This window comes from Ursus americanus, chromosome 32 (assembly GCF_024610735.1).
Source record: "Ursus americanus isolate L20-20 chromosome 32, mUrsAme1.1.p, whole genome shotgun sequence".
Lineage (NCBI taxonomy): Eukaryota > Metazoa > Chordata > Mammalia > Carnivora > Ursidae > Ursus > Ursus americanus.
The window spans coordinates 15,309,050-15,336,162 of record NC_142158.1 but is presented as its reverse complement, the minus strand read 5'-3'; the positions used below and the strand labels follow the sequence as shown (position 1 = coordinate 15,336,162).

General features: G+C 46.8%; 1 protein-coding gene across 3 annotated transcripts in view; it reads left to right on the top strand.

The window, feature by feature from the left end:
- NEDD9 (neural precursor cell expressed, developmentally down-regulated 9) overlaps positions 1-27,113 on the top strand; it is a 182,160-nt gene that overhangs the window by 114,626 nt on the left and 40,421 nt on the right. Inside the window, exon 1 of one of the 3 annotated variants that reach the window (XM_045811679.2) lies at positions 21,260-21,438. The exons of the other annotated variants lie outside the window; for them this stretch is intronic. Within the exon in view, the coding sequence (XP_045667635.1) occupies positions 21,427-21,438 (12 nt within the window). The 5' untranslated portion in view covers positions 21,260-21,426. Of the gene's footprint in view, positions 1-21,259; positions 21,439-27,113 lie in introns of those variants that run through there. 3 annotated transcript variants of the gene reach the window in all.

Genomic DNA, 27,113 nt, shown 5'->3' with positions numbered 1-27,113 from the left:
CACACCCCTCCCCTCCAGCAATCCTCAGTTTGTTTCCTATGATTCTTATGGCTTGTCTCCCTCTCTGGTGTCATCTGGTTTCATTTTTTGCTCTCTTCCTCTATGATCCTCTGCCTTGTTTCTTAAATTCCGCATATCAGTGAGGTCATATGATAATTGTCTTTCTCTGATTGACGTATTTCACTTAGCATAATACCCTCTAGATCCATCCACGTCATTGCAAATGGCAAAATTTCATTTTTGGTGGCTGCATAATATTCCATTATGCATCACACATCTTCTTTATTCATTCATCTGTCAACGGACATCTGGGCTCTTTTCATAGTTTGGCTATTTAAACCACATGATCTTCACATATGGTTGACGATGCCATGATATTAACTGGTGGTTCCAAACGACAATCCACAAAAAAATGAATACTAGTACAAAATAATCAGATGAATCTACGTCTTCCTCAATGTTTATTCAATATGGCATCACGTCACTGCCTGAATCACCATTGTCTGAAAGGGAGAGTGATGGATCTATTTTATTCTTTGCATACATCCTTAGGATGATGTTGCATTTACATATGTACTCAAAGCATACCCGTGTCACTGCCTATTACATTCAAGAAGAAGGAATAGACTTTGGTGATAGTTTTTATAATGTTCCCACAGAAGATTTAGAGTTATATTCTAAAATAATACCATAGTTTCCCATGGGGCGTCTGGGTGGCACAGCGGTTAAGCGTCTGCCTTCGGCTCAGGGCGTGATCCTGGCGATCTGGGATCGAGCCCCACATCAGGCTCTTCTGCTATGAGCCTGCTTCTTCCTCTCCCACTCCCCCTGCTTGTGTTCCCTCTCTCGCTGGCTGTCTCTATCTATGTCAAATAAATAAATAAAATCTTTAAAAAATAAAAAAAAATACCATAGTTTCCCATACACAAAATTTTACATTAAAAGAGTGGAAAAGCGGACGCCAATTTTGAGCATTTTAGATAAGTTACCACGAACATTCATGATGTAACTCACCATCACATGTGTTAGTCCCAGAGCATGGGGTTGTGCATGGAAAGGAAAAAGCATATATTCTCCAGCAATTTTCCTGGAGACCAAGGACTTTTCAGGGAGGAGGACATAAAAGTGAAGAACTAGCCGTCCACCTTGATCAAATTCGTCCTTCAGAAATCACAACTGCTACAGAGAACTTACTCCCCGCAACCTCAGTGGAGGAGGCCAGATTCTTGTAAGTGAGGAGGTTTTATCTGATTTCATTACATCTTTTCCTCCCTTACAATCCTGCAAAGTGAGACTTTTTTTAAATCATTATTAACAAGACTTAAAACTGTTTGATGTGACAAGTTTTTGTGAGTTGAGTGACCGCACACATGTGTGAATGTGACAAAACCAAAATAGGACATTGGCTGGACGAGAAACTAAATGGGAACTTATTAGGACTAAAGTCAGAGCATTTCCTTTGACCATAACCTGATCCTTGTCTACAAGTTCTTGAAAGAACATGTCCTGGCTTCCTCGGGACTCAGCTGTTTGCAAGGATCTTAGATCATTAAGACAAACGTAAAAATTACTGTGTCCTACTGTTTCCCCAGAAGATAATGTTCCTAGGTGACCATCAGTAATCATTAAAAACATCTCGTTCAAAGCCTAGTTTTCCAAAAGAATGATCTCTGTGTTGAAATTCGGGGGGGGGGGGGGGATGTATTCCTATCACCTCTGTCTCTAGTTTTTCTTTCTTCCTTCCTGCCTCCCTCCCTCTCCCTCCCTCTCTCTCCCTCTTTCTCTCTCTCTTTTAGGAATATGTTGACCCAGAGTACAAAACCAATTTACACACAAAAACAAACCATGTATTTAAGAGACAGAGCTTTTTCTTGGAAAACAGAACTTGGCCAGGCTAGGAATGAGTTTCTCTTCAATATTTGTCACTTCCGACTTTGCATATTAAGATAGTAATGCTTTGTATGTGTAGAAGGTTCTGCACAATTAAAGAGTGTAAGTGACGTGGAACTAAGATGTCTATTTCTCTGTAGCCTTTCTTTGACCATGGAAAGGGGTGCTTCCAGGAGGCCTGGGAAAAGGTCAACCGTAACTTCCAGGGTCTTTAACGCCAATTTGCAGTGAATCACGTTTTAGTGTGTGTCTGTGATTGGGGAGAGGGGGGAGGCGGGGGAGGGGATGCAGGGAGCGCCTATATGCATGTGTTAATTTGTCTCACTCCCTTTAAAGGCAGAGACTGGTCCACTCAGACCCTCAGAGAATTATATTAGCACAGGTTTGCTGAGGCATTCCAATTAAGCAGAGATAAATGAGTTACCACGAGGTGGAGACACGAGCTGGTTCCGATATTTCAAAAGGAGCCTACAGCTCCTTCACTTGATTGGCACCCTCCAAGAGCCTCCAAGGACCTTTTCTGATTTTTGTGCTCATCTGTATTCTCAGCTGTCACTGGGCCGGAAAGTTCATGACATGCTCGGGCTGGTAGAAAATGAGAACACCAGTTGTCTCTGGAGAGGCCTTGACTGCCACTGCCAAGCCTCCCGGGCCAGACCTGAGCCAAAGATCTAGCAGGGGCGGGGCTACAGTGGCAGACGAGGCTCCCATGCAGGGCCCAGAGCAAAATGCAACCTGTGGTTGACAGGAATCAGTGACAGGGTCTCCAACCAAGGGGCTGAGCAGAAGCGCAGGGTATGGGAGAGGCATTATGTGCACTAAGCGCTGGAGGTAAGAGGAAAATTGTGCCCTTCACCCCGGCCAGACAGACACGCTTATTCACCCAAAGAGATGCACGAACATGCGCATGTGCACGCATGCGCACACGCACATACGCGCAGGCTCGTGTTGAGGCGTGAACATGCGCGCGCACGCACACACACACACACACACACACACACACACACACACACACACACTCATGTTGAGGCAGAGAGCAGCACAGAGCCCACGGCAAACATACCCCTGGAATTGAGCCACAGAGAAATTAGTGGAAGCTTCTGGGCAGCTAGAATACAAAGGGTCATTTCTTTGTGGAAACACCCGGAAAAAGGACTGTATTCTTCCATGAGACCATGCCGATTCCCAGTTTTGCTTTGTTTTCCTCTTGTAGCTCTGCCCCTAAATCCCTGGAGGGGTGAATGCCTGTCTCTGAGGCTTGAGACTTTCACGGGTCACTGGTACCTACTGAGTGGGAGGGAACGGGACACAAATCGGGAAGCCTGCAATCAGGGTCGAATGGGCTCTGCTGCCCGGGCATATCACTTCTGTAGAAAATAAACAGGCCTCAGCCTTTTCACCTCCAAAACCGGGCACCTAATATGGGTCCCGCCCGCCTGGGAGGCAAGAGAGAACCAGGAAAGCTGAAGGTGCTTCTGGACATAACTTCTTCACAAGGAAGGTAGCTATTCCCCTACAGCCTATATTTGAGCTCCTCACTTAACTACCCTGGACTCCGATGTCCCTATCTGTTTAACACTCATCTCCCTGAGATGTCCCCATCATAGATATCCCATTAACAGAGGGCAGCAGACCAAGACAGGTGATTTTAGCAAAACAGCAACCGTAACAACAAAACACCTTTATTCCTTTAAAATCCAAATTCAGGAGACGCCTATCATATAATGCATCATCTCCTTAAATCTGCTTAGAGCAGGAAACCTCTGGAGACATTTCCACAGGTGGGAGATCCAGACACAGTACCTAGAGAAATTAGAACAGGGCACACGGACTCACAGTTAAAGATCAGAGTTAAAGTTAGTAAGGAATTTGCAGGTGTGTGGTTTTATTCCTCAATCCAGCAAGAAGTGCCATTTTAAGGTTGTTAACCAGGGGACTGAGCCTGGGGCCTTATGAAATTGATTTGCAAATGAGAACTTTGAAACGTGGTGGAATGGTAAAGTTGAAAGATGCTTCAGTGCTCAGAGGAATGGGGGTGGGGGGATGGTGGGCTGTGGCAGCTTCTAGAATCTCAGAGCTAAAGTCACAGCGCATTCCCCAACACACCCGCAGGGGACCAAGACTGTCAAATTTGAAAAGTGTCACTGGACGTGGCTAACAGGTCTCTCTTGGGGACCTGGGGGAGGAGGGATCCCTACTGGGTGAACGTCAGCACGCACTTAAGAGCATAAGACTGGCGGCAAAAAGCTCTTTGGTAGATTCGGGATGATTCTAGGCACTAGCAGCCTCTCTCCTCCTCGGTGTGTTAAGGACACACATAAGATGCTGAGGAAAAGGGGAGATCCTGGAGGCCACCTTGAGAAGGAAACCCATGGAGGGTGGCAGGTGAAGATTCCGGCCAGGCTCGCATACCATTGTCTTCATGGTGTGTCAAATTAAATTTAGGGTTTGGCTACTATGCTTGTCGTGGGGCTCTAACTCTCATCCATAGCCAACATTCTGCAAAATTTTACGACCTGGCACCGTCTCTGATCTCCAAGGACAATGGCCATTTAGGAGAAAGACCAGCAGGGGCTGGTCATGGCGTCAGGCACTGCCGTGGGCTGGAGAAAGCCTGAGTCCCTGCAGACCTCATCAAGCCCTCCGCCAGTCCTGGGCTGCTTGCCTCCAGACTCTTCATAAATGAAAAGAAAATTAACTTCTGCTTTGTTTAAACCCGTCCTCGGGTTTTTCTGTCACTCACAGTCAAATCTAATGTTACAGGACTCAATAAATAGTCGCTGAGTGACCAACTGACCCATCGGTGATTCAGTGAAAAAGAAAAAAATGAACGAATGAATGCAGTTCCAGGTGCCCAGCTCTAATCCCTACCCCGCAATGCGGCAGTAACAAAACAGAATTGGTGCCCGCCCTCATGCGCCTATGACCTCCTGAAAAAGCTTGACTTTGAACAAGCAGTGACAAGTGTGGTGAACTGTGGGACAAGGGCAGCGTGCAGTGCCAATATATAACCAGGGGGCTGCAACACAGTAAGCAGTGTGATGTTTCCGATGAATCCTGAACGCTGAGCAAGAGTCAGGAGGGAAAGTGCTGTCAGCCTTGCTGTGTGCGGCACAGAGGAGCTGGAAAAGGCCAGTGACTGCAGCCTCTGCATTCCAGGAGAGACACAAGGGGGGGGACCAGAGAGGCAGGCAGAGGCCCCACTGTGCTGTGTCCTCTGAGCCCCTGACACTCTAAGAGTGATCTATGGACGGCAGCTCCATCCTTCTCGGAGCTTGCTGGGAACACAGATCCCCCAGGCCCCACCCAGGCTACCGAATGGAACAAGAGCTGCTTTTGTTTTTTTTTTTTAAGATTTGTTTATTTCAGAGACAGAGTGAGCAGGGGGAGGGGCAGAGGAAGAGAGAGAATCCTGAAGCCGACTCCCCGCTGAGTGCAGAGTCCGATGCGGGGCTGGATCCCAGGCCCCTGAGATCATGACCTGAGCCGAAATCAAGAGTGGCACGGTGAACTGACTGAGTCACCCAGGCGTCCCCAGAGCTGCATTTTAACAAAAGCTCCGGGAAACGGGCGTGCACGTCTCTGATCTCCAAGTCTGAGAAGCACTAGTACAGGTCACGTTGGAGATTTATGTTTTGTGTCACTTTGTGTTGTTACTTTTTCTTGAGAAAATTGGGAGGTGACCCTTCAAGCATCAAAGGAGCATCATCGGATTGGCCATTTTAAAAGAGAAATGTGTGGTTGGCCTGAGTGGAAGCACAGAGACTCAGGGGAGTGACAAAAGTGGCCCGATCTGCACAGCTGGGCACAGAGAGTACAAAGGGACGCGGATAGTTTGAAAGATACGTGCAAAGCATAAATAGGAGACCAGCGATAGGGTGTCGGCTGGGTCAGGGAGATGCCAGCTTTCTGGCTTGCTACCATAGCTGGATGTGTAGCTACTCTTCTGAGGGGCTCTTAAGGATGAACGAGAGCCGGGGGTCCGTGACTTGACGTGACCATGAAGATATTCAGTAACCAGATGAACACTGGGGTTTCAGTCTCCAGAACTGTACTCGTCAGGGCTCTACCAGAGAAATAGAACCAATGGTATGTGTGCAGTTATAGAAAGAGATTTCTTTGAAGGACATGGCTCGTGGAGGGTGGCTAGGCCAACATCGGATGGGAGACACTTAGGAAAGCATTCAAGTTCAGGGACAATCTGCTGAGAAGCAGAAAGAGCCAGTGCTGCAGATGAAATCCAAGGGCAGTCCTCAGAAATCTGTCTTGCTCAGGGAAGGTAGGCCTTCTGTCGTATTCAGGCCTTCAAGTGGTTAGGTGAACCCCACCCACAAAAGTCAACACCCTCACAGAAACACCCAGAATAATGTTTGACCAAATATCTGGACAGAGTGGCCCAGCCAAGTTAACCTATAAAATTACCCATCCCAGAGATGAAAACTGGAGAGTCATCAGCGTGTGGATAGGCAGCCGGAGGTATTGTGAGTGGGGGGCATTGCCTGGGGAGAGAAAACAAAGCGAGAAGGGCAGAGCCCTCCTCAGGTGGAGAAGACAGCAGGGAGCTGGCAAGAGAGACTGCAAAGACACTCGTCTGAGTCCTCGGAGACCCGCCCATCAGGGAGAGCCCTGTGCTGGGCCACCCAGGGGGCAAGACGGGGCCTCTGTCTCCCAACAAGTAAGTTACCAGAGCTGGAGAAGGTCAGAGGAGCTCTGGCATTCGGGAGGCTTGGTGCCAGCCAGAGCGCTGGTCTTGAGGTCTGGAAGAAGCTGCTTCTGGACGAGACTGGCTTCAGGGATGCAAAAGGCCAGAAGTTCCAATGGCTTTTCCATGGAGGCCACAGAGACTGGGAACCGTGGCAGCCTGACAGAACAGCTGGCGCCCTTTCTGGTGCAGGCTGGGAAAATGTCTACCTGTCCCTGTTGTCTGGCTGTTTTCCGGAGAAGAGCAATTGCCTCATCAGGGTACCTTTTTACGACCAGTTTGAGGATCCATACACATACAGTGTTCAAAAGATATAACAAAGTATTAAGAGCATGGGATCTGAGACCAGCAAGCTTTGATTAAACCCTTGCTGTGTGGCCTTGGGCAGGGCATTCCCCTCTCTGAACATCAGGTTCCTTCCTTATCTATCGCATAGGATTCCTGGCTCCTGCCTGACTGTTACAGATTAGATGACAGGCTTGCTTGGCTGTATCTGGCACAGGATAAGACCCTACGAGGTAAATACAAAGAGAATAATCTCCCTGTCCCTGTAAGACAGTATTTCTCTTCTCTCTCTAAAGCCTTCACTCCCCAACCCTCTCCAACTCACCAAACACTCTCCACGCCCAACTTTTGCTTTCCCTTTCTGTATTTAATTGCCATTTTTTGGTTGTTATCGCTCTGCATTCCCTCTCAAGTATTAAATATGTATGTGTGTTCACACAACCAAAGTGATCCTTCTCGATGTATACAGAAATTTTAATGAGCAATCCCATGTTGGTGGCAGCTTTTGGAATGGTGCTGGAAAAAAATTCATGAAGTCAGTTATAATTTGCTATTGCCAGACAGAAGTTAGATTGCTAGTCGTGGTTGCCAGGATTGGGAGGGAGGAGGAATGACGAGGCCGCTGATGGGGAGTGGGTTCTGGAATTAGTGATGATGGCGGTACAAGTCTGCGAGTATACCAAAATCCACGGAATAGTACACTTTAAAATGGTGACTTATATCTGCATGAATTGTGTGTCAATACATACAAATGGCTATTGCCTAGGTCAGATAGGGAATTGCCTGCCTCCAAGGTCAACTGTCCCCAAACAAGGCACAGCAAGGGGTTCACAAGTGATGCCAGTATCCATGCCAGGCTGTGAGCATCACACAGATTCGGGGAAAGGACTCCTCAGTAGAGGCCAGCTGGAGTCCATGTCAAGGAGAAGGTGACGCTTGAGCTGAGGGTCAGTGAGAAGTAAATGCACTTGAAGAGGTGAAGTGAGACACAATCCAGAAAAGACTCTAGAAGGAGTGAGAAATCATGGTGTTCCCTTCACTTCAGGAAGACTGGCTCCAGGGCAGAGGAGCATGGAGACCCAGTCTTGGCCAGACAGGGAAGAGTTTCTTGCTACTCAAGCTTTGTCTGGATGTGGGAGAGGATTCAGGACAGAGTTGGAGGCCCCTGAACCATGCTGGACAGTCCCCTGTCATTCCTTCTGAGCCACTGGAACCCCTTCATCCTTCATCACATCACGACGTGAAGATGGCCTATTGAAAAGGAAACATTTCCACAGCCTGGCCTTTGCCATTTTTCATTTACAAGAGTTGAGTAAACTCTGTTTGAGAGAAATGAGGTTTCTGAAATGCCAAACTGCAGGGCGGAGGGGGATTCCTAGGCAGCCATCTTATTTTATGTGGGTGTGAGGTGTAAAACCTGCGTTTTTTGTAAGCTGTGCGAAGCTGGAGTAAAGCGGGAACAAAACGATTACACACAAGCTTTAAATACCACTTTGAAGATGTAGGGCGGCCTTCATGGGCATGTCTGGGAGGCTTCAGTGAAAAGGTTGACACAAAGTCTGGATTTTTCTGTGACCAAGTGAGCTGGTCAAGCCCACAGCCCCGAAGGTCACATAGAGGTGGTTCATTCCCAGGACCTGGGGCAGACCTACCTTTGCCTCTTCAGAGGGCGAGCATGTCAGAGAGGGTGGAGGTAATGAGAGCCCGCATCTCCTGAAAACTTGCTCCCTTGCCCTGCTGGCGAGTGCGGGGCCCTGAGCCATGGACACCAATGGTACTTATGTCCATATTCTTAGATTCCATTTTGCTGGAATATTTGGTAAGTTCCCTCCAGAAGTCTGAGTCTATGACATTCTGTATCCTTTGGTATTGACGTTATTATTTTCTTAGCGGTGTAGTATAGTATGACTGCCATTTAAATACCCCCCCACACCCTAAAGTACTTGTTTGCCCTGAAAAGAAGTGGTTTGGCATAAAGTGCAAGTTTTTAAACATCCATTTTCCAGACCTCTCTGTTAAATTTATATATATATACAAAAAAAAAAAAAAAAAAGGCTAAACCATGTGGAATGCTCCTAAGTGAGTATTATTGTTTACTAGACTTCTTATTCCATCTTATGGCATTTTATAATAAAATATCACAAGCTCATAAAGAGGGCTTTTTTTTTTAAGATCCATAATCTTTCTAACCATAACAAAAGGGCGGTAAATACATTGTACAAGAGCGCGATGGAAAAATGTGCTAATGTATTTCCATAAATCAAATGTAGCACTTTGGCATTGACTCTAAGGCATTAAATTTAGTAAATTAGAACCAGATGATTTTAAAATAGAAACTTACATAACTTTACGGTGTGATTTTTTTTTTTTCTACACAAGTTTATCTTCATGAAGTCCCCTTGGCTGCTACCGTAATAGGTATTTAAGAAGGAAGGGCAACATCTGGGTATTATTCACCTTTGTAATTCCCGTGGTGCCTGGCATTCTGTTGAACAATTAGTAAGTATTGACGGACGGATGAGTGAAATCTCAGCAGTGATTAACAAGTACAAGTTAATTGGAAAGGCGATATAATATAAACATTTATACGGATCTATACGTAGACAAAACACTGCTACCCCACACTTCGTAGTAAAAGTATGTCTCCCGTTTCCTTTCATTGTTAAATCTGTGTCTATCAATGAATTTGAAATCAAAGGGTGGATCTGCTTCTCATTTGGGCCACCGTGACCCCAACCACCCTCAGTCTGGGATGTCCCCCACACATAAGTCTCTATTCTATTTCTGCCATCAGAGGAGCTGCAGAAAGTGTTCCTTTCTGTCATTTCTCCCTCTCCTCTCACACACAATTTCACAATGTAGTTGGTGTCTTAAAGACAAGCTGGGGATTCAGTGCAACACACAGACCGAGAAGATTCTAAATGTGGTGTCACATTTAGGAGATACACATCAATAAGGTACAGTCTTTGCCCTTGAGGAGAATACTTTCCGGCAGACGGTTAGTCGGAACGCTGTAGTTGCAAATGAAAGAAGCTCAACTCCAACTAGGTTAGGCAGAAAAGTGTGTTCATTGCCTTACGAATTGGGTTGTCTAAAAAGGAACATCAGGTATGGCTTGATCCAGAGGTACAGACAACAGCATTAATTTTCTCTCTATCCCTTCACTCCAAATATTTTTGCTTCTTTTGCATGTGGACTCACTCTCTCATGCTATAGACACTCTGCACACTGAGGAAAAGATGTTCACTACCAAACATACATTTGAAGATTATGATCTGTAAGAAAAGAAAGAGAGGTCCTCTGTCTCCCAAGCTTCATTTCCAAAATCTCAAAGAAGATCTCAGGTTGACTCTGAATCACATGCCAGCCTCTCGGGCCTATCTCCATGGACAGGGGGCACCTTCACCTTCCATGATAGACCAGGCCTGCATGGTGGTTGGGGTCTTCATTAGCAGATGAATGGAAAGGAGGGTATTTATGCCATAAATATGGAGGATGTGGAACTGATGTGGCTGATGGATGTGGGAGGAAGGGAAAAAAAAAAACAAAAGATCAGTCTGAACTTTTGATTCTAGGCACCTGAGACAAAAGCAGCATCGTAAATAGAAATAGAATAGTGAGATATGGACACTGTTTCAGTGGGAAGTTCACATATATATTAACCAGAGTTCTCCAGAGAAACAGAACCAAGAGGCCGTAGGATGTGTGTGTGTGCATGCGTGAGTGCATGCGGGCATCTGTATGGAGAGAGAGAGATTTTAGGGAATTGGCACATGATTGTGGAGGCTGACAAGTCCAAAATCTGCAGGGAAGGCTGGCAGGCTATAGACCCAGGGAAGAGTTGAAGAGTTGATGCTGCAGCTCAGGTTCAAAGGCAGCCTACAGCAGAATTCCCTTCTCCCAGGGGGACCTTTGTCCCTTAGGACCTTCAACTGATTAGATGAGGCCCACCCACATGATGGCGGATAACCTGCTTTATTCAAAGTCTACTGATTTACATGTTATTCTCATCTGCAACATAGCTTCACAGCAATGTCTACATTCATATTTATCCAAATAGCTCGGCACTGTGGCCTACCCCAGTTGAGATATAAAAATAACCATCACGATATGTGAACATTGATGTGCCTCTGGACTGTTTGGGTGCAGTAGGAAGTGAGAGTTTGGGACTCAGAACACAAGTCAGGAGATGCGATTGTCATCTACCCAGGAGCGAGCATAGAAGTCGCTAGAGATGATTAGTTACATAATGGGAAAGCACAGAAGAAAACAGGTTAAGGGTGGAACCTGGTGGAAGTCCTGCCGGGAAAGGGGACTGAGGTCTTGGCAAGGGTCGTGAAAGAACAGGAAGAGCCCTCGGCCATGGAGGCCAGACGAGGAGGCCACCTTGAGAGCGGTGGTGGTGGAGAATGTCAGAAGCTAGGGAAGGCAAAGGGCCCAGGAGAGCCCCGGGAGTGGGCACTGGAGGGCTCCTCCAAATGTGACCTGCAGAGCCCCGCCCGCCGGGCCACACCCCCCAGGTCCACCTCGAGAGTGAGGTGGAGAGTGAGCCCTTCACAGCCCTGACGGCAATTAGACAGGGGCCGTTTTATACCGTTGGATTCCATCATGAAGACAAGAGACGTCTTTTTTACTCCATTTTTCTAGTAACATATTGATAAGTATTTTACAACACAACAGACTGGTGATGATTTGGGAATGGGAAGCACTGGTAATTCCCCATGGAGAGCCCAAGAGGCGCTGGCCTGAATGGTGGTCCACAGAGTGCCTGGCAGAGGCAGAGGACAGGAGGCCCAGATGGGAGGCCAGACTCCAAATTGCTCACTCTGGCCCTCTGGTCGTGGCAAGGAGAAGAGAGAGAGTACTCGGCCTGATGTGGGGGGAAGGAGAGGTGCCCAAGGGAAGGCCCGGAGGAACTAGAATGTCCTAGTGGTCCAAGCTCGCTCATCCACAGCTATGAAGGATGAAAGTCTCGAGTTCTTTCACAACTCATTTGGCAGCAAAACCTGACCTGGCTTGGCCCAAGGTAATGCGTATTCTTCATTTACCCCACTTGGCATGAGTCTTCGTACATCTTCCTGCCGAAATATGAATGAGTTTGCACATGGGAGGCTGGCCCCAGTCCCACTGGGAACTGAGTAGTCTGGGGGATAGGTCAATCTGTTTCTAAAATCTGAAATATTCGGAATCCCACACGCGTCTGGCCTCCAGGTTTTTGAACAAGGAGCTGTGGCTCTCTATTTCGGTTGAGGAAGACTTAAATGTACACGTAGAGAGCAGGATATGAGAGATTAGGGGCAAAAATGAGAGACGGAGGAGCGGGAAGCTGAGTCCCAGGGTGGGCTTAGGAGAGAAGAAGAAACACAGCCCTGTCTGGGCGAGGAGGAAAGAAATTTGTTTTCCTGGTGACCAGAACGGCCCAGGAGATGGCTTTTGAAGATGTAGAGTGATTTCGAGGTGGTAAGAGCTGAAGCTGGGGAACACGTGGCCCCTATCTTCTAGGGGCAGAAAGAGCAGAAGCCTTGCTTCTTCCCCCAGCTCGCCACCCTTTCTGAAGACCAGAAGCTCCCGAGGCTGGTTAGAGCATGAATCACAAGAACCACAGGCACCAGAGCTCAAGAAAACCTTTGCAACACCCCCTTTTCTACACCGCCTCGTTTGAAGTCACGGGTGCCAGGACAAAGGCCAATGATGGGAACTTACACCCAACATCTCTCAGCCCCCGCGGTGTGAGCGAGTGAGGCTTAAGGTCACGGGCATGCTCCTTAATTAGCAGGGCCCCCCCCCCTTGGCTTTTCTTCCGAGGAAGAGAGCTGCTCTGCATTTCTCAGCGTCAGTGGGCAGAAAGGAACGCGCCGTCCACACTGCACACGGCACGTCAAGGGTGGACGCCCGTGTCTCCACCACCGCCCGGTGCCCAGCCCACGCGGGAGAGGCATTCCTCTTGCAGACAAAATAAAAGATTGCTGATAGCTGCAGCAGTTTGTTTGCTTTCTAAAATGAATCAAACTCTTCAAAAGCTTGGCTTGAACAGTGCCGGCTGAGCCGTGTCCCCACACCACATTCCTCCTCTCCTGTCCTCCCCCCCCCCCCCACCCCCCAAGGCCCCGCATTTCTCGGATTCTTTCCCCTCGCTCATCAGCGCCAGCTGGCGGCCGCCGGAGCTGGTCAGACAGGCCCGATGCCCTGGGATGGGGCCTGCTGGACACTCACCGGCCCCAGCTGGTGAGGGCAGCAAGGGACGGGAGGCTGGCTTCCTCGGAAGACCGGGTTAGCTGGCCCCTTTCAGGGTTGGCGGGGGTTGGGGAGCAATGCATCTCCCACCCCTGAAGAAATGGTTTACCCTATGCCTCCAGGAAAGTGGTTATCTGGTGTTGAAAACACCCATCCCGCCATGTGCCCTGATTCTTTCCCACCCCACTCTGCTTCCAGCTCCACCCCCCACCTCCTCCTGGAGCTAGGCTGCATGCTGGATGCAGAAGGTGAATTTTAGTGGCCAGTGTTTCTGGAAACACAACATCTGGCCCCATCCAGGCACGTCGGGCCCGCAGTCCCTAAGCCTCTCTGTTTACTACACCTGGACAGGAGCACAAAGTGGAGAGGGAACAGCAGATCATGTCATGTTATCATGTCACATCCTAGTTGCAGATGCAAGGAGAGGACAGGAAGACTTCAGACTTAAGAATATACAAAGGAAGACGAAAGTGAGCAAGAAGGAAGCAGCGTGCTTTGTCCCCTCTTACTGGATACACATCACATAGCGATGCCATTGTGTCCCGGTAGTGCCTTCAGGAAGAAAAGGCCATCCTCCACCCAGGCGTGGGACTTCTGGCTATATGGTCTCGGCAGATCACCTTGGCCTTTGTAAAGATCCACAGTTTCTGGCAGCAGAAGAGACTTCCATGACAGTTTCGTATAACAAATAGTTCATTTGGACAAACCGAAGCGTGTGGTAACAGAATACCTCACGGCCAGAGAGAACAGGAGAGAGCCTTGCCAGGCAACCTGCACGATTTTACCAATAAAGTCCTTTTGCTCCACCGAGAGTCAGTCCTATGCCCAACCGGGTACATTGGAAGAGTGGAATCGTAAACCTTCGCACGTCTTTCGTCTTCCTCATAATCTCACCCCTAAATTAACTCCCCAAATCTTTCATTTGAAGAAAATACTAAATGCTAAAATGGAGCCCCATCATTGCTTATCATATTTTACTAAAGTTGAGCAAGTTTACTTGACATATAATTTAATCTGTTTTGTTTTTTACTCTTTGGGGGGGAAGGTAGTAACTGAGGATTCCAAAGTTATAATAACACTATTATGTATGTATATATAAAACATCAAAAACTTCACAATTACAGTTTCTCAAAAACCAAGTCCAGGTATTGCCCGTAACCACCAGGAGAATTTACAGGGGTGTATGTCGGTATTTAGTGGTGTGTTGGTGACACGGGATTACATGTATTCTTTCATGGTCTATCAAGGACCGATAGGGGTCTAAGACACACCATTTTTGCACTTCACCCTTGGGAAGATTAAAAGCTACCTCAGAGAATCTGTGACAGACGGCAGAAGGCCGTGGGAAATGAGGCAGGGGAAAGAGGATGGCAGATTTTTTAAAAGGAAGGTCACGATGACACACTTATAAACTCAGCTCCGTAAAACGGGGCAGTGAGACCTTGTAAAGTCATCACAGTGTGGGAATCCACCATGTCATCCAGTAAAGAGAACTCTAGAGGAATCGTTTCTATTCTCTGTGGTTTAGGGCCCCACCCCTCCCCAGTGGCTCGTCACCAAGTGAGAATAAGAAGTAAGTCAGAGGGTACCAAATCAGAAGTAATTTTGGGATCATGAGTCAACAAGGCTTTTTAATAACACCCTCCATCTGCAGAAACAAATATTGTAAGACAATGTTTTCAACAACTCTTTCAGAAAATGGAGTTTATCCTTCAGACACTATTGTTAAAAGGGGGGGCAGGTAGGAAGAAAAACTTAAAAAATAATAATAATAAATTAATTGTTAAGGGAGGGGGAGGGTGGGAAGGGTAAGGATCGGGTGGCCTTCATGAGGTTCTTTCACCAAAATATCAGTGGCGAAAAAGTGAATGAACACTCCACTCCCCAACACGTGAAGAAACAAATGTTAGAGACTGCGTCTGGAGTATCTCTTTAATAACAGACTTTCATTCATTCCAAGAGCTTGACCAGCTCAAAAGATTAAAAAGGGGGGCAGGGGCTATTGCCTAGAGTGAAAGGTGTCCTTTCTTCTGCCGACTGAAAAGTGACTTATTTTTTCCACGTTGACGTCAGTGAGGGCTGGGAGCGTGGACAAGACACAGGGCTCTGGCAAGACGTCCATGAGACTCAGTTGCCTGCATAAATACAGAAGGGGATACAGCAAAGAAAGGACAGGATCCCCTTTCCCAAGTTGCTTGAAATCTAACTTCAGAGAAGAAGCTCTTCGTCCCAGGAGAAATAGTAAAGGCAACACCTAAGCCCTAAATGACAAGCTATACACGTAATGCTGAAAAGATCTGGGGGATCTTTTTAAAAATGTATAGATGCCAAGTCCCCACCCCAGGCCCACGGAGCATTGATAATTGCTTTAAAGGGAGGTCAGCTTTGGGAAGCACCGACCCAGGGCAGAGGTAGGGAGAGACACGGGGGGTGGGGAAGAGATCAGCAATGGAAAGGAAAGGTCTCGTGAAGGAGATGGGGTGCAAGCAGAGAGAAAGATGGGATCTAGAGAAACACAGTGATTAAGGGGGGCAGTCTAGACGAGCGGGGTTTGAAGCATGGATAAGGTGTGTCACAACTTGACGACTTGCTCTTCAGTTGGGTTTAGTCCCACTCCAATGGAGAAGCTACCTTATTGAACTGACTGACAAACGGGGGGCTCAGATAATGAAAACTCCCAGGGGATGATGGGGGACAGTAGGCACAGCACTGGGGGCCCAGAGACTCAAGAGCCAGAGAGCCTGTCGTCCCACACCAGACACGCGCTCATCCACCTGTAACTTTGTGCAAGCTGTATGACCTCTCTGGGTCTCCAGTTTGGGTACATGTAAAATTAGTGTTGTCATGTTAGATACATATTCAGTGAGATCACGTTCGTGAAATGCAGCTCAGGGCCTGGCACCTAGGAGGGTTTCGATCAAGGCGAGTACGCCAGCGGTCAGTTGGAAAACTCTAAGTGGCTCATCTTTGTTTGGGGAGGTTTATGGAGATTCGCAGAATAGGAAAGTTGCTGCCTCGTATTATTTTTTCAAATAACTTTGTTTTTTGTAGATTTTTTTTCCCAACTAAAAATGGTAACACATGGCCCTCGAATGGGTATTCCTAGATCATTTCTCTGTGGATGTGGAAGGATCTATACTTGAGTCTGAGCTCCAGTATATAGATATATCTTGCACTCTTCTAGAACATGGGTCAGCCAATGTTTCCTGTGGAAGGCCAAACAATACATTGGGGGGGGCGCGGTTTGCAGCTGTTACCTCTTCAAGTTACAACCACCAAGCCTGCCATTATAGCTCAAAAGACACCCTGTAAAGGAAGGGGTGCCTGTGTTCCAATAAAACTTTATTTACAGATACAAAAATGTGAATTTCACATAATTTTCACATCTCACGAAATCTTCTTTTTCTTTTTTTCCAACCATATGAAAAATGTATTAGCTCATGGGTCGTACAAAAACAGGAGGCCTACAAGCTGTAGTTTTCAGACCAAACCATGTCCAAGAGCCAGAACCGGCAACAGGTCTTGAGTCAGTTCTGAAAAGTCGCATCTTCGCTCCGCTTCTTATCAATGTAAACCACACTATTGCCCACAAACTCAAGTTTTCTCCATTCCCTTCCTGAACATCACACAGAACTTCCAGATAATAGACATTCTTTGAAGTGACTTCTGTCCTCTTGTTCATCCATTCATTCAGCAAGCATTTAAGTCCCTATGAGGTATAAGCTTTCGGGGGACACAGAGACGAACAAGATACCACCCTGTCCCTCGGGAGCTCACCTTGAAGCTGGCGCCACAGAGATCTACCAATATTATGGTACAATGTGGAAAAGCCTCATAATAGGGCCGTGTTCCCAGTACAATGGGGGCATAGTGAAGGGAGGGAGGAATTAGTTCTGAAAGGAGGAGGTGGGCAGAGTGGGGGATGTTGACAAGGAAGCACAAAAGGGTTAGTGTTGGGGCTCGGCTTGATAGCAGAAGTGTGAAGGGAGGACGCGCTAGGCAGAGGGACCCATCTGTGCGAAGTCAGGACAGTACAAGTGTGTCTTGGAATTGGTGAGCCCCCCCCCCCCCAGTTTGGCTGGAGGGTGGGTTGTGGGGTTGGGGGTGGTGGGATGGGAAGAGATGAGGCCAGAAAGGAAGGGTGGGCTCAAATTATAGTCCATGCCAAAGTCTGCAGAGTTTGTTTTTAAAGGCATTGAAGGGTCCCTAGAGGTTTTTAATCCCAGTAGCAACGTGATGTGCTCTGAACTCTAGAAATTAAACAGGTAGCGATGTGGAAGGTAGATTTCAGCAGGGAGAGACTGCAGGCTGGGAAACGACAAAGGAAGGACTGGAATAGAGCAGACAAAAGAGACAGAGAACGGACCTGAAGCAGCGATTGCTGTTACGAGCCAAGCTGGCGGCGCCCCAGGCAAGGCACCCCAGCCCTCGGAGCAGCTTCGTCCTCTTCAGAGGGGCTGCACTAGATTCCCGAGCTCATGTTCTGTCCTAGCATGTTCTGACCTTGCCCTTTGCTCTTAGACAGCAGCCACATGGGTTCCTCCCAAGTTGTGCATAGGAGAATCTCTTCCCTGTGGCATCCTCTTGATTTCTTGCTGTATCCATGCCTGTGTCCAGTGGCAGCTGGAAAATCGTTTGGACGCCGTCTGGTGTCCTGTCCCTTGCTCCTGCCTGCCTCAGCGTCTGGGGCGATAGAGCCTTCGGCCAACCAGCAGGCAGGTGGCAAGGCTGAGGGGCCACCAGGGTGTTGGCAAGCACAGGGTAGGGCCCGAGCCCCAGCGTCCTGGCCCATTTTAGGAGCCTACCTATGGGAGTAGGAGGTTGGCCCCCATAGATCAATCAACAGTGTTTATATAGCATAGTTTAAACCATATTTTTGCATACAAAAATCTCAGGTAATAGATGGGGTTGGAGCTGTTTTCCTATTCAGTGAGAGAATTTGTATTTCCCCAAAGGGTATTTGGTGGAAAAAACCTACTAAATGCCTAAATACTAATATACTTAATACTAAATATGAATACAGTAACAACTGCATTATGTAAGCTGCATTAAGACCAGAGCTCAATATTTTAACCAATAGCCTGCTGGCCTTGAGTGTTTACACGAAGGGTAAAAACACAGAGAAACAGATCACATCATTCTCTGCTCAAATCACTCCGGTGACTTCCTCCGGCGCTCAGGAGAAAATCCAACTGCCACCAGCCACCTGTCTGAGTCTCCTCTACCCAAACCCCAGGTGCCTGACTCCAGGTACCCTGGCTTGGGTGCTGTTCTTAATTCCACCGAGCTCAGGTGCTTTCCTCTATCTGGAATGCTCTTTCCCCAGATCTTTGAGTGGATCCCTTATGCCATTGATATCACCTCCCTAGAGGGGCTTACCTGACCACTCTCTAAAATAAGACGGCCCCCCAACCCTCATCTGTTTTCCTCTAGCAGTTTTCCCTGCTTAATTTTTCTCCATGGCATTTAGTACTCCAAAACTGTATTGCATATTCATTGACTTATTGTCCCCCACTTCCAGGAGACTGTGAGCTCCGAGCGGATAGAGACTTTGTCTGTCTGGGCTGCTTCTCTACCTTCCCCACCTGGAATAGTACCTGGGAGATGCTCAGTCGATATCTGTTAAATTAGAAAGCTATCCTCCACCTTTTTTCTGACGGCTTATCGCACTTAAAATATTGACAGTCTAACAGTCATAGCAGTTATAATTCATATAATTAAATAAATATTTATATATTTATATACCATAATAGTGTTATATAATATAGTAATAAAATAATATATGATGAATTTAAGATGAAATAATTAATAAGGAACTATTAATAAGCAAACATTAACTAAGATCTTACTATGTACTGGGATTATTAATTTCTATGCACGTGATCTCATTTTTTTTCTTAAGATTTTATTTATTTATTTATCAGAAAGACAGAGTGAGAGCAAAAGTAGGGGCAGGGGGAGGTGCAGGCTCCCCACTGAGCAAGGAGACTGATGCAGGACTCGATCCCAGGACCCTGGAATCATGACCTAAGCGAAGGCTTAACCCACTGAGCCACCCAGGTGCCCCTATGCATATTATCTCATTCAATACTCATTATAACTCCAGCAAGTAGGTAGTCTTGTTTTCTCTAATCTATACCTCAGGGCACCAAAATCAAGAAGTTAAGAAAATGTGCTCAGATTCTAACAGTTTACCTAACTCCAAGGTAACTAACACCGACCCGAACTGCCCTGAAATGAACTTCAGGTAGATTTGAGGTGTTCTACCCAACAGGAGAGAAACAGGAAAGCAAGAGGGCCACTTAGCATGAATTAAACTTTCTAGCAAGAGAACGAAATGACAAAAAGCCCTAGCAGATGCTTTGGGAAACCGTCTGAAAGCCCTGAAATGAGTGAGGTAGTGTTCACCTACTCAATGGTACTCACCAAACAAAACAGAAAGGCGGATTCAGCTTTACTGTTTAGGAAGCCAAAGGAATGTTATCTAGATCTTCTGGAGGCCACAAGACTCATCTTACAGATGAGAAGGCCTTTGACTGATCCAGGCGGACACCAAAAACAATTTCCTGCAAACTAATGGCCCGCCCAGAAGACTGTGGGACTGTGAGGAGGATGCTTTACAGCAGAATATGCCGTGTGCTTTGTGTTCAGAAAGACCTTGCAAAATCACTCAGGCTCATTTTCACTCCAAGGCTAAATGAGGAAAAGCAAAGTCCAAGCTGAGGCCTGAACGGGTGTGTCAACCTCATGACGCTACCACCGCTGGTGGGGGTGGGGGTGGGGGTGGGGGCTGGTCACGTCCAGGGAATTGGTGCCATATTAAACTGTGATCTCAACTATGAGCCCTGTATCTGGAAACCACTTTTGCAGGACAGCTGCTCTCCTGTTCTTTTTGTTTGGATCATAAAACTAAAATTTTAATCCACTGGGAATTTGTGGGGGAGGGGAATCAAACTGATTCTGATCCAACTAGGTCAGGAAAAAAATTAAGAGCCGATTTTTCCATCCCAGTCGTGTAGTCTGGTTGGAGCCCATCCCACTCAGGGACAGCTATTGTCTGCAATCACGGAGTCTCAACCCTGAGACCCAGTGAAAAGGAATTTTCCCCTCTCTCAGCTCTATCCTTCCGGAGAGTCGCTAAAGGTGACTGTTTCTGTCTTCTCCTGGGTGACCTCTTTCTCTATAGAAATCATGAGGCTGAACCAAATGTTCTGTGCTTCACTGGACAGACTGGTCTTTCTTAACCAGGCTCATCAAACAGTGAGCATTTTTTGTTCCCCCATAATAAGTGTTGGTGGGTTAATGGGTCATCTTCAGGAGAGAGGTCAGAAGGAAAACACTGCAGTGTTCAAAGCTGGAGCTAGAAATGTCAGCCATCAAAGGACACAGTGCTCAGTGGACGGCGATGATGTATAGGGCGTGCACTGGCCACCCTCTCCGGAGAGGTCACATCTAACCTTTATCCTCAGCAAAGCCAGAGAAGATCGCTGAATGTGGCTGACACTCAGCTCTCCGAGGCCCCGGTGAGAAGCCGGCCAGGGAAGCCTGGGTGCCTGTGCAAGGGGAGCTCCTTTTCACTGAGAGAGAATTGTATTCTGGCTCCTCTGCAGACTGATGTTGAAAGTACTTTGAACATTGAAAAGAACAAAAAAAGCAAACAGCCACAAAAAAGGGGAGGGAGGGAGGAGAGAAAGAGAGAGAGATATCAGCAGGGGTAGTTAGTAAAAAGGGGCCCCGAGACAGAAAACCTTTTGTTCCCCGAATTCGTTTCATGTAGAGATTGGGAGGTGAATGGCTTTGAAATGAAATGGGTTTATGAAGGAGTTGCTAGGTCACAGGAAGCAGGGCTGTCAGACTGCTCTGTGAATTCAATGTCTCTAAAACATAGGTTAATCTGAAAAAGAATCTCCTTTTCTCGGATACTTTTTTTGTGGGAGGGGGGAGAATGGGGAGTGAAGAGAGGGTTCCCCACTTTGTTTTATTTTCCACCCCTTCTGCTAATGTAAAAAGAAATGACTACATTACAAGTTCTTTGTCAGTTTTCCGAAGTTAAGAGGTGGGCGGGGCCCCGCACTACCTTGGCCCGCCAGCCAATGGCGGGAGGTATGCAAATATGCTCGATGCTCCGCCAGCCTCAGTCATAACAGTGAGCTCAGAAGCTGTGCTGGAGCTCGGCGCGCTGCGACTGGCAACCCCGCCCAGGCCCGGACCGTTCTCACTTTCATTTAGCACTGCACTCCATGGAGGGGCGGACTCGCCAGTGCTTGATGCAGTCTCACTAGTGTAGGAAAACGGCTCCACTCCCCGCCGCCGAGATGAAGTATAAGGTAAGCGGGTGCCTTTTCCATAAGGTTTCCGCGTGTGCGTGCGTGTGTGTGTGTGTTGCCCACTGTGACACCTCCCCTGCAGGGAGCCCTTCTGTGCCCAGGAGAGATGGGTCTCAATCACCGAGGCTGGCATACAAGCAGGCAGGCAGAGAGACCCAGTCTCTGAGACCCACTCCGGGAGTTCACAGCGCACCCGGGTCCATCTCCCCTGAAGTTTTGGGCATTCGTCTTAGAGCCGCCGCGGGAGCCCCTGGAATTCGGAGGGTGTCTAACTTGAAAAGGAGTTCAAGTCTCCGCGGCTCCCCCAGGCCTGGCCTCCACAGTCCCGGAGCTGTAATGAGAGAGGAATCAGAACTTCTGAGTATCTCAGACTGGCTCTTAAAGCAGTGTTCAGCCTTTGCTTTAAGCATTTAATATGAGAAACAATTTGCCTTTCGTACTTCTGGTGGGAGGAATTAAAAGCCCGAGGTACTGTTACGCAGCCGATGGTGGAGAATTCTGACGTCCAGTATCATTTATGATACTGATGTAAGAACAAATGAGTACCTGCCACTTCTTAAAAACACTTTGGTGTTTGAATGGACTGAGGGTCTGAAGTGTCCAGCCAGCTCATTGTCCCTGTAGCTTACAGAATGTCATGATACATTATTTTCCCATGCATTTTGCTCCATTGTTTTTGTGTATTCTTGGCAAAAGGATTATAACTTGCTCGGAATATCCCTGTTTTGTTTAAGGCACCCCCATCTAACCAGGCAAGCAGCTTCCAGAGACACTGTACTGTAAAGAAGCACATTGCAGTGAATTGGGGGTGACTTCTAGAATAGACGTGAGACCTAATGCTTTTAAACAAACGTGCTATTATTAAAATGATGGTTGGCAAGGTGGCTGTGGTTTTGGATTGACAGTTTGTATTACCTGTCTGACCTTCAGGTTCTGCTAGCTGGGAGCTACTTTGCTTCCTTTCTGAATTATGTAGCTTCTGGCCCATCCTTTTTTAATGTGAGGTTGTAAAAACTAGGTTCTTGCTAATAGCCACTGGCTAACCTCAGTGATAAATCTTTTATTCAAAAGCTATAAATCTCGTTCAAAACCTCTAAATCAAGATGCTGAAAGTCTTTATTATAATGCATGAATTATGGTTCTCCTTGGAAAGGTTACAACTGTGTGAAGACACATGTATCAGTTACCACTGTACTATTAGCTTTCCATCATCATCATCATCATTATAATTATTCCATTATTTCTCCATAAGAAAAAGCAGAGGAATGGATAATCATGAAGATTCTTAATACTTTTGGCTTTAGGATGCAACCAGCAACAAGTCCTACCTGGCAGGGAAGTTCCCATTCTTGAAGTGGCTCACCCCATATTTCCACAGTCCCTTGGTTAGAACAGTGGTTGGCCTAGAGATTCCAGAGCCTCGGGTGATTCTTCCCCCTCCTATCCCTGTTGCTGAAAGCATTTAGGCTCATAACAACTACCTTGCAGGGGGAAAACAAAGAGAAAATATGTTCATACGTTTATGACTGGAAAGTACAAATGGCTGAAATCAACACTAAGTACCTCAATCTAGAAAGTGAAAGAAGTGACAAAGTCTAGAGTCACTTTTTGACCTCATCATGTTTCATTTTACCCTCATGGAGAGAAAACGTCATGGCAACTGACAAAATAAATTTCGACTGGCATTCATGGAAAAAAACCCTTCTCTTTGCCGGGTCTTACCAGTGTTGGACACCCTGCCAGGTGGTGTAAATATATGGTTGTTATTAGCTCATGTTATTAGGTTTTTTCACCAGAATAAAATACTGATTTCTCTAACGGGCCAAATGCCAAATTGACACCTTGGGGTGACTATAAAATAAACCAGTAGCGGAAGAAATCTACTGTCCCTGTCTTTTAAGCCTGTTTTCTCTCTAATAATGGGCAACTCTATTTCAGGAGACGATTTTGTCATTTTAAGTAGAGGCGATGGTGCAGAGGTGGAGGGATGGTAAATAATATTAAGAGTTATTTAACCTTTCCAAAAACTCTGTGAGGTGGGTGTTGTTATATACTCATTTTCAAATGTGGAAATTGTGGCACAGAGAGGCTGAGTAATTTATCCAAAGCCACACAGCTAACAAGTGGCAGAGCTGTTACTTGAACCAAAGCGATCTGGCTCCAGAACGTGTGACTTTAAACCACTATAAGAAAGAATCATCTGTGACTTCCCTGAAATGTCCTGTGTGACTACTGTTTTTGTCCCCCAGGGAGTTTAAAACTATTTCATCTCCAGTATTCCTGCAGGATAGGTTCTTTTTTTTTCTTTCTTAGCTATAAGTCAATAAAGCAAAGCGTAAGGCACGTTTGGCAGTTCCGTGTTTCATTTGAGCCACTCCAGTAGTAAAGCCAGATAATTATTCGATTGTAAAATCCTGGAGTCAGGAATTACCTTTGAAAGCCCGTGTTGCTCTACGCACTGGGAATGCAGCGCGGCCAGCCTTCTGTTCACCCCAGAGATTTGTAATTCAGCCACTATAAGATTTTCTTTTTTTAAACCAGATTATCTGGTTTGGCTACTTCAGGAATCATAACTAGAGGGCAGCCAAAGCCCCACTCCGTCTGCACTTCTCCACAGCTCCAGGCCAGCCAGCGATGCGTTTATGATAATCTTGAGCACGGTGGCATGTAAGCTATTACGGATGAACACATCGGTTCTGGTTAGCACACATCTAGTCTAGCTTTTTTTCGTTTGCTGGGTTTTGGTGCTGATGGTGTTCATGGGGGTGGGGGGGGCCTGCAGTTTCATAGGGACTTCATGTTCCATTTCTCTTCAAAGGCTTCAGTGGGAGGTTCTGTGATAGGAGACAGCACGTCGGGGGCCTGCGTTTACTGAGAGCTTTCCACCGGCTCTTCGGAAGATGCAAAGCCTGCCCTGAAATGGGGGGCGGGCACGGTGCCTCCGTGGTGGTGGCTTGCCCAGGGAAGGCTCCCCTTTGAGGGTCTGGAGGCTGATCCTTGCTGCTCTCTGCCAGGAGGGGGACCCGAAGCATCCGTGCACAGCTGTGTTGGAGCTGAGGCCCGAGACCCCGCCCACTTTGTGCAGGCCCGAGCCTGGTCAGAGCTCAGCCGGCACTGCCTGTCTGATGTCTGATAGCTGAGCTAATAGCTTCTGTGGTTTTGCCAGATTTCAGAACCCTGGGTGCCTGCCTAAAATTCTAAATTGTGTCTAGTCTACCATGCAACGAATTCATTTTTTTTCCACTGAAGTATGGTCGACAATAAATTCACTCCTCAACGTTTTGAGCGAAGAAAACATCTAGGTGGAGCTTATAATGCAAATAAGAAAACTGGATTCTGGCACGCAGACCGCTGTGTTCTGGAGGGATGTGGGCAAACATGGGTACTGTGAAACGCTTTTGAGGGGGACTTTGAAAATCCTTTTATTTTCTTGAGCCCCTTTGAGGACAAATGATGGAGGGTCTTCAGCCGAGTGGACACGGTCATTTACGACTTCGATAATTCCCTATTCTTTCCTTGCTGTGACATTTCAGCTTTGAATTATGTACTGTCTTGTAAGTGATTTGTTGTGCTCTCTCCGAACGAGAGACCCCAGTCCCCCACGCCCCTTTTTAAATCTTACGTGAGATCTAGGAATTTTCAAAGCACCGAAAGAAGTTTTAATAGTAACTGAATTGTTTATGGATGGATGTATTTATTGAGCAAACCCATTGTGACAGCCACAGGCTTTACCCACGTAGAGACGAGTGTCTTTGGAGAACTAGAGGTGCTCGGCCCATACCAAATTTAGCAAGTTGCACAGTGTGGGGCATACCAAGGATTCCTTCAGCATCCTTTCCTTACTGTAATATACATCAGTCCTTTTCTCAGAATTCATCAGTGGCTTCCTGTCTGCTGCTCCTACCCGCCCCGCCAGGACTTCTAAAAAAACTTCCTCCCAGCTTTTTCCCCTTTGCAAATTCCCTCCCCCTTATGTGCCCTTATGACCTCATCGACCTCAACTTCTCTCATTTTTTTCATTCAAGCAGTCCTCATGCGGCTCTAACACCAGACTTGCCTACAGCTCGCCTCCTCCACCCAGGTAGACACAGCGACCGTAAAGCCCACCCTGTACCGCCTGCCTCTCTCCTCTCTTCCAGCTCTGCTGTGGGAAAGCTTGGTCTCTTGCTGCTCCCATTCATTGGCCCCCGTCTCTCTCCCCGTGTCTACGCTACTGGGTTATTCTGTCACTTCCCACTGGCCAGGTCTCCTCATCCATCCACTCTGTGTAAGGATCAAAAGCCTACACCTTTGTCACCTCGACTGACCCATAATCCCTACAACAGGCTTTGTGTTTTCCACCTCTGCCCTCCTCTGTTAGCACTTCCTTACTTATTAACCCCTTCCCATCAAGTCACTATTGAAAGGATACCTGCAACGCCCATCAGGTGCCCCTGGGGACCGTCCAGTTTTAAGGAAGGCCCAGTGAAAATGAGAGTCCCCACCCTTTATTTTGGGTATAGGCAGATTGTTAGACAAGTCCTTGAATAAAAAGTGTGATCTAGGATCTGTTACAGCCTCGACGGGACACGGCCTTGACCTTATATGACCCTGTGGATAGAGTGGGGTCTTTGGAGAAAGGTATTTCTGTTTCTTGTGACTTATGGCTCGATAGCCTCAGGCAAGGCAAGCTCTCTGAGCCTCAGTTTGCTTATCTGTAAAATGGGGATGATAACTGGTCAGACTATTGTTCTAAGGCCCAAACAAGATAATAGATGGATGTGAAGTACTTACCACGACTCCAGGGCATAGAGTAAAGTAGATAATGGTAGTCAGCCTCGGCTCTCTTTGCATTGATAGGTGTTGAAAGGATGGTGTGGACTCAAGACGGGATTATGTGAAAATCCCAGGTATGAGGTAAAGGTGGTTGAGTATTATTTAGTGTTCCCTGGGCCTGGGTGTAGTGTGGCAAAGCAGATGACAGACAACAGGGGTTTACCAGCACACTGATTAGCACCCTTGCTAATATATTAATGATTTAGGATCTTCATTGTTATTGATAAGATTTGATATACCTGAAACCACAGGACCTTGTCATAGTCAGCACTCAACAGACACTGAATTGAATGTTGAAGGATGTAAAATACTTATACAAATAGCCATTAAAAAGAGGTGGGTGTTTTGTTTTGTTTTGTTTGTTGCCACTAAAAAGAGTCCTAATGCTGTATGGCATGGTAGAAAGGACCTGGGGTTTGCTGCAAATCCCACTTCTGCTACTTCAGGCCTCTGTGTCCTCATTTACAAAACTGGGAGTGATAATACCGATATTATCAGATAGTGGTAAGGATCTACTATCTGCAAATCATTCATTTTTAACACAAAGGCATGTAAAAATGGCAGCTGTTATAGGATGCATTATAAGACATATATAATATATAGAAGCATTATATAGATAAAATTTAAGAGGAAGCATCTGCTAGAATCACTTATCCACAGGAAGAATGTTAGTGAGGACAAGAGAAAGGCATCAACACAAAATCGAAGGTGAAATGCAAAGGAGATGATTTGGGGGTACGGATGCTCAGGGGGGACTCCATCCCTCATCCTGCTGCAGGAGATGGGAAGTAAGAGGTCCTGGTGATCTATCTTTAGATCGTTTTAGGGTTAGAAAGAAACCTAAACAAATTGGTTTGAAA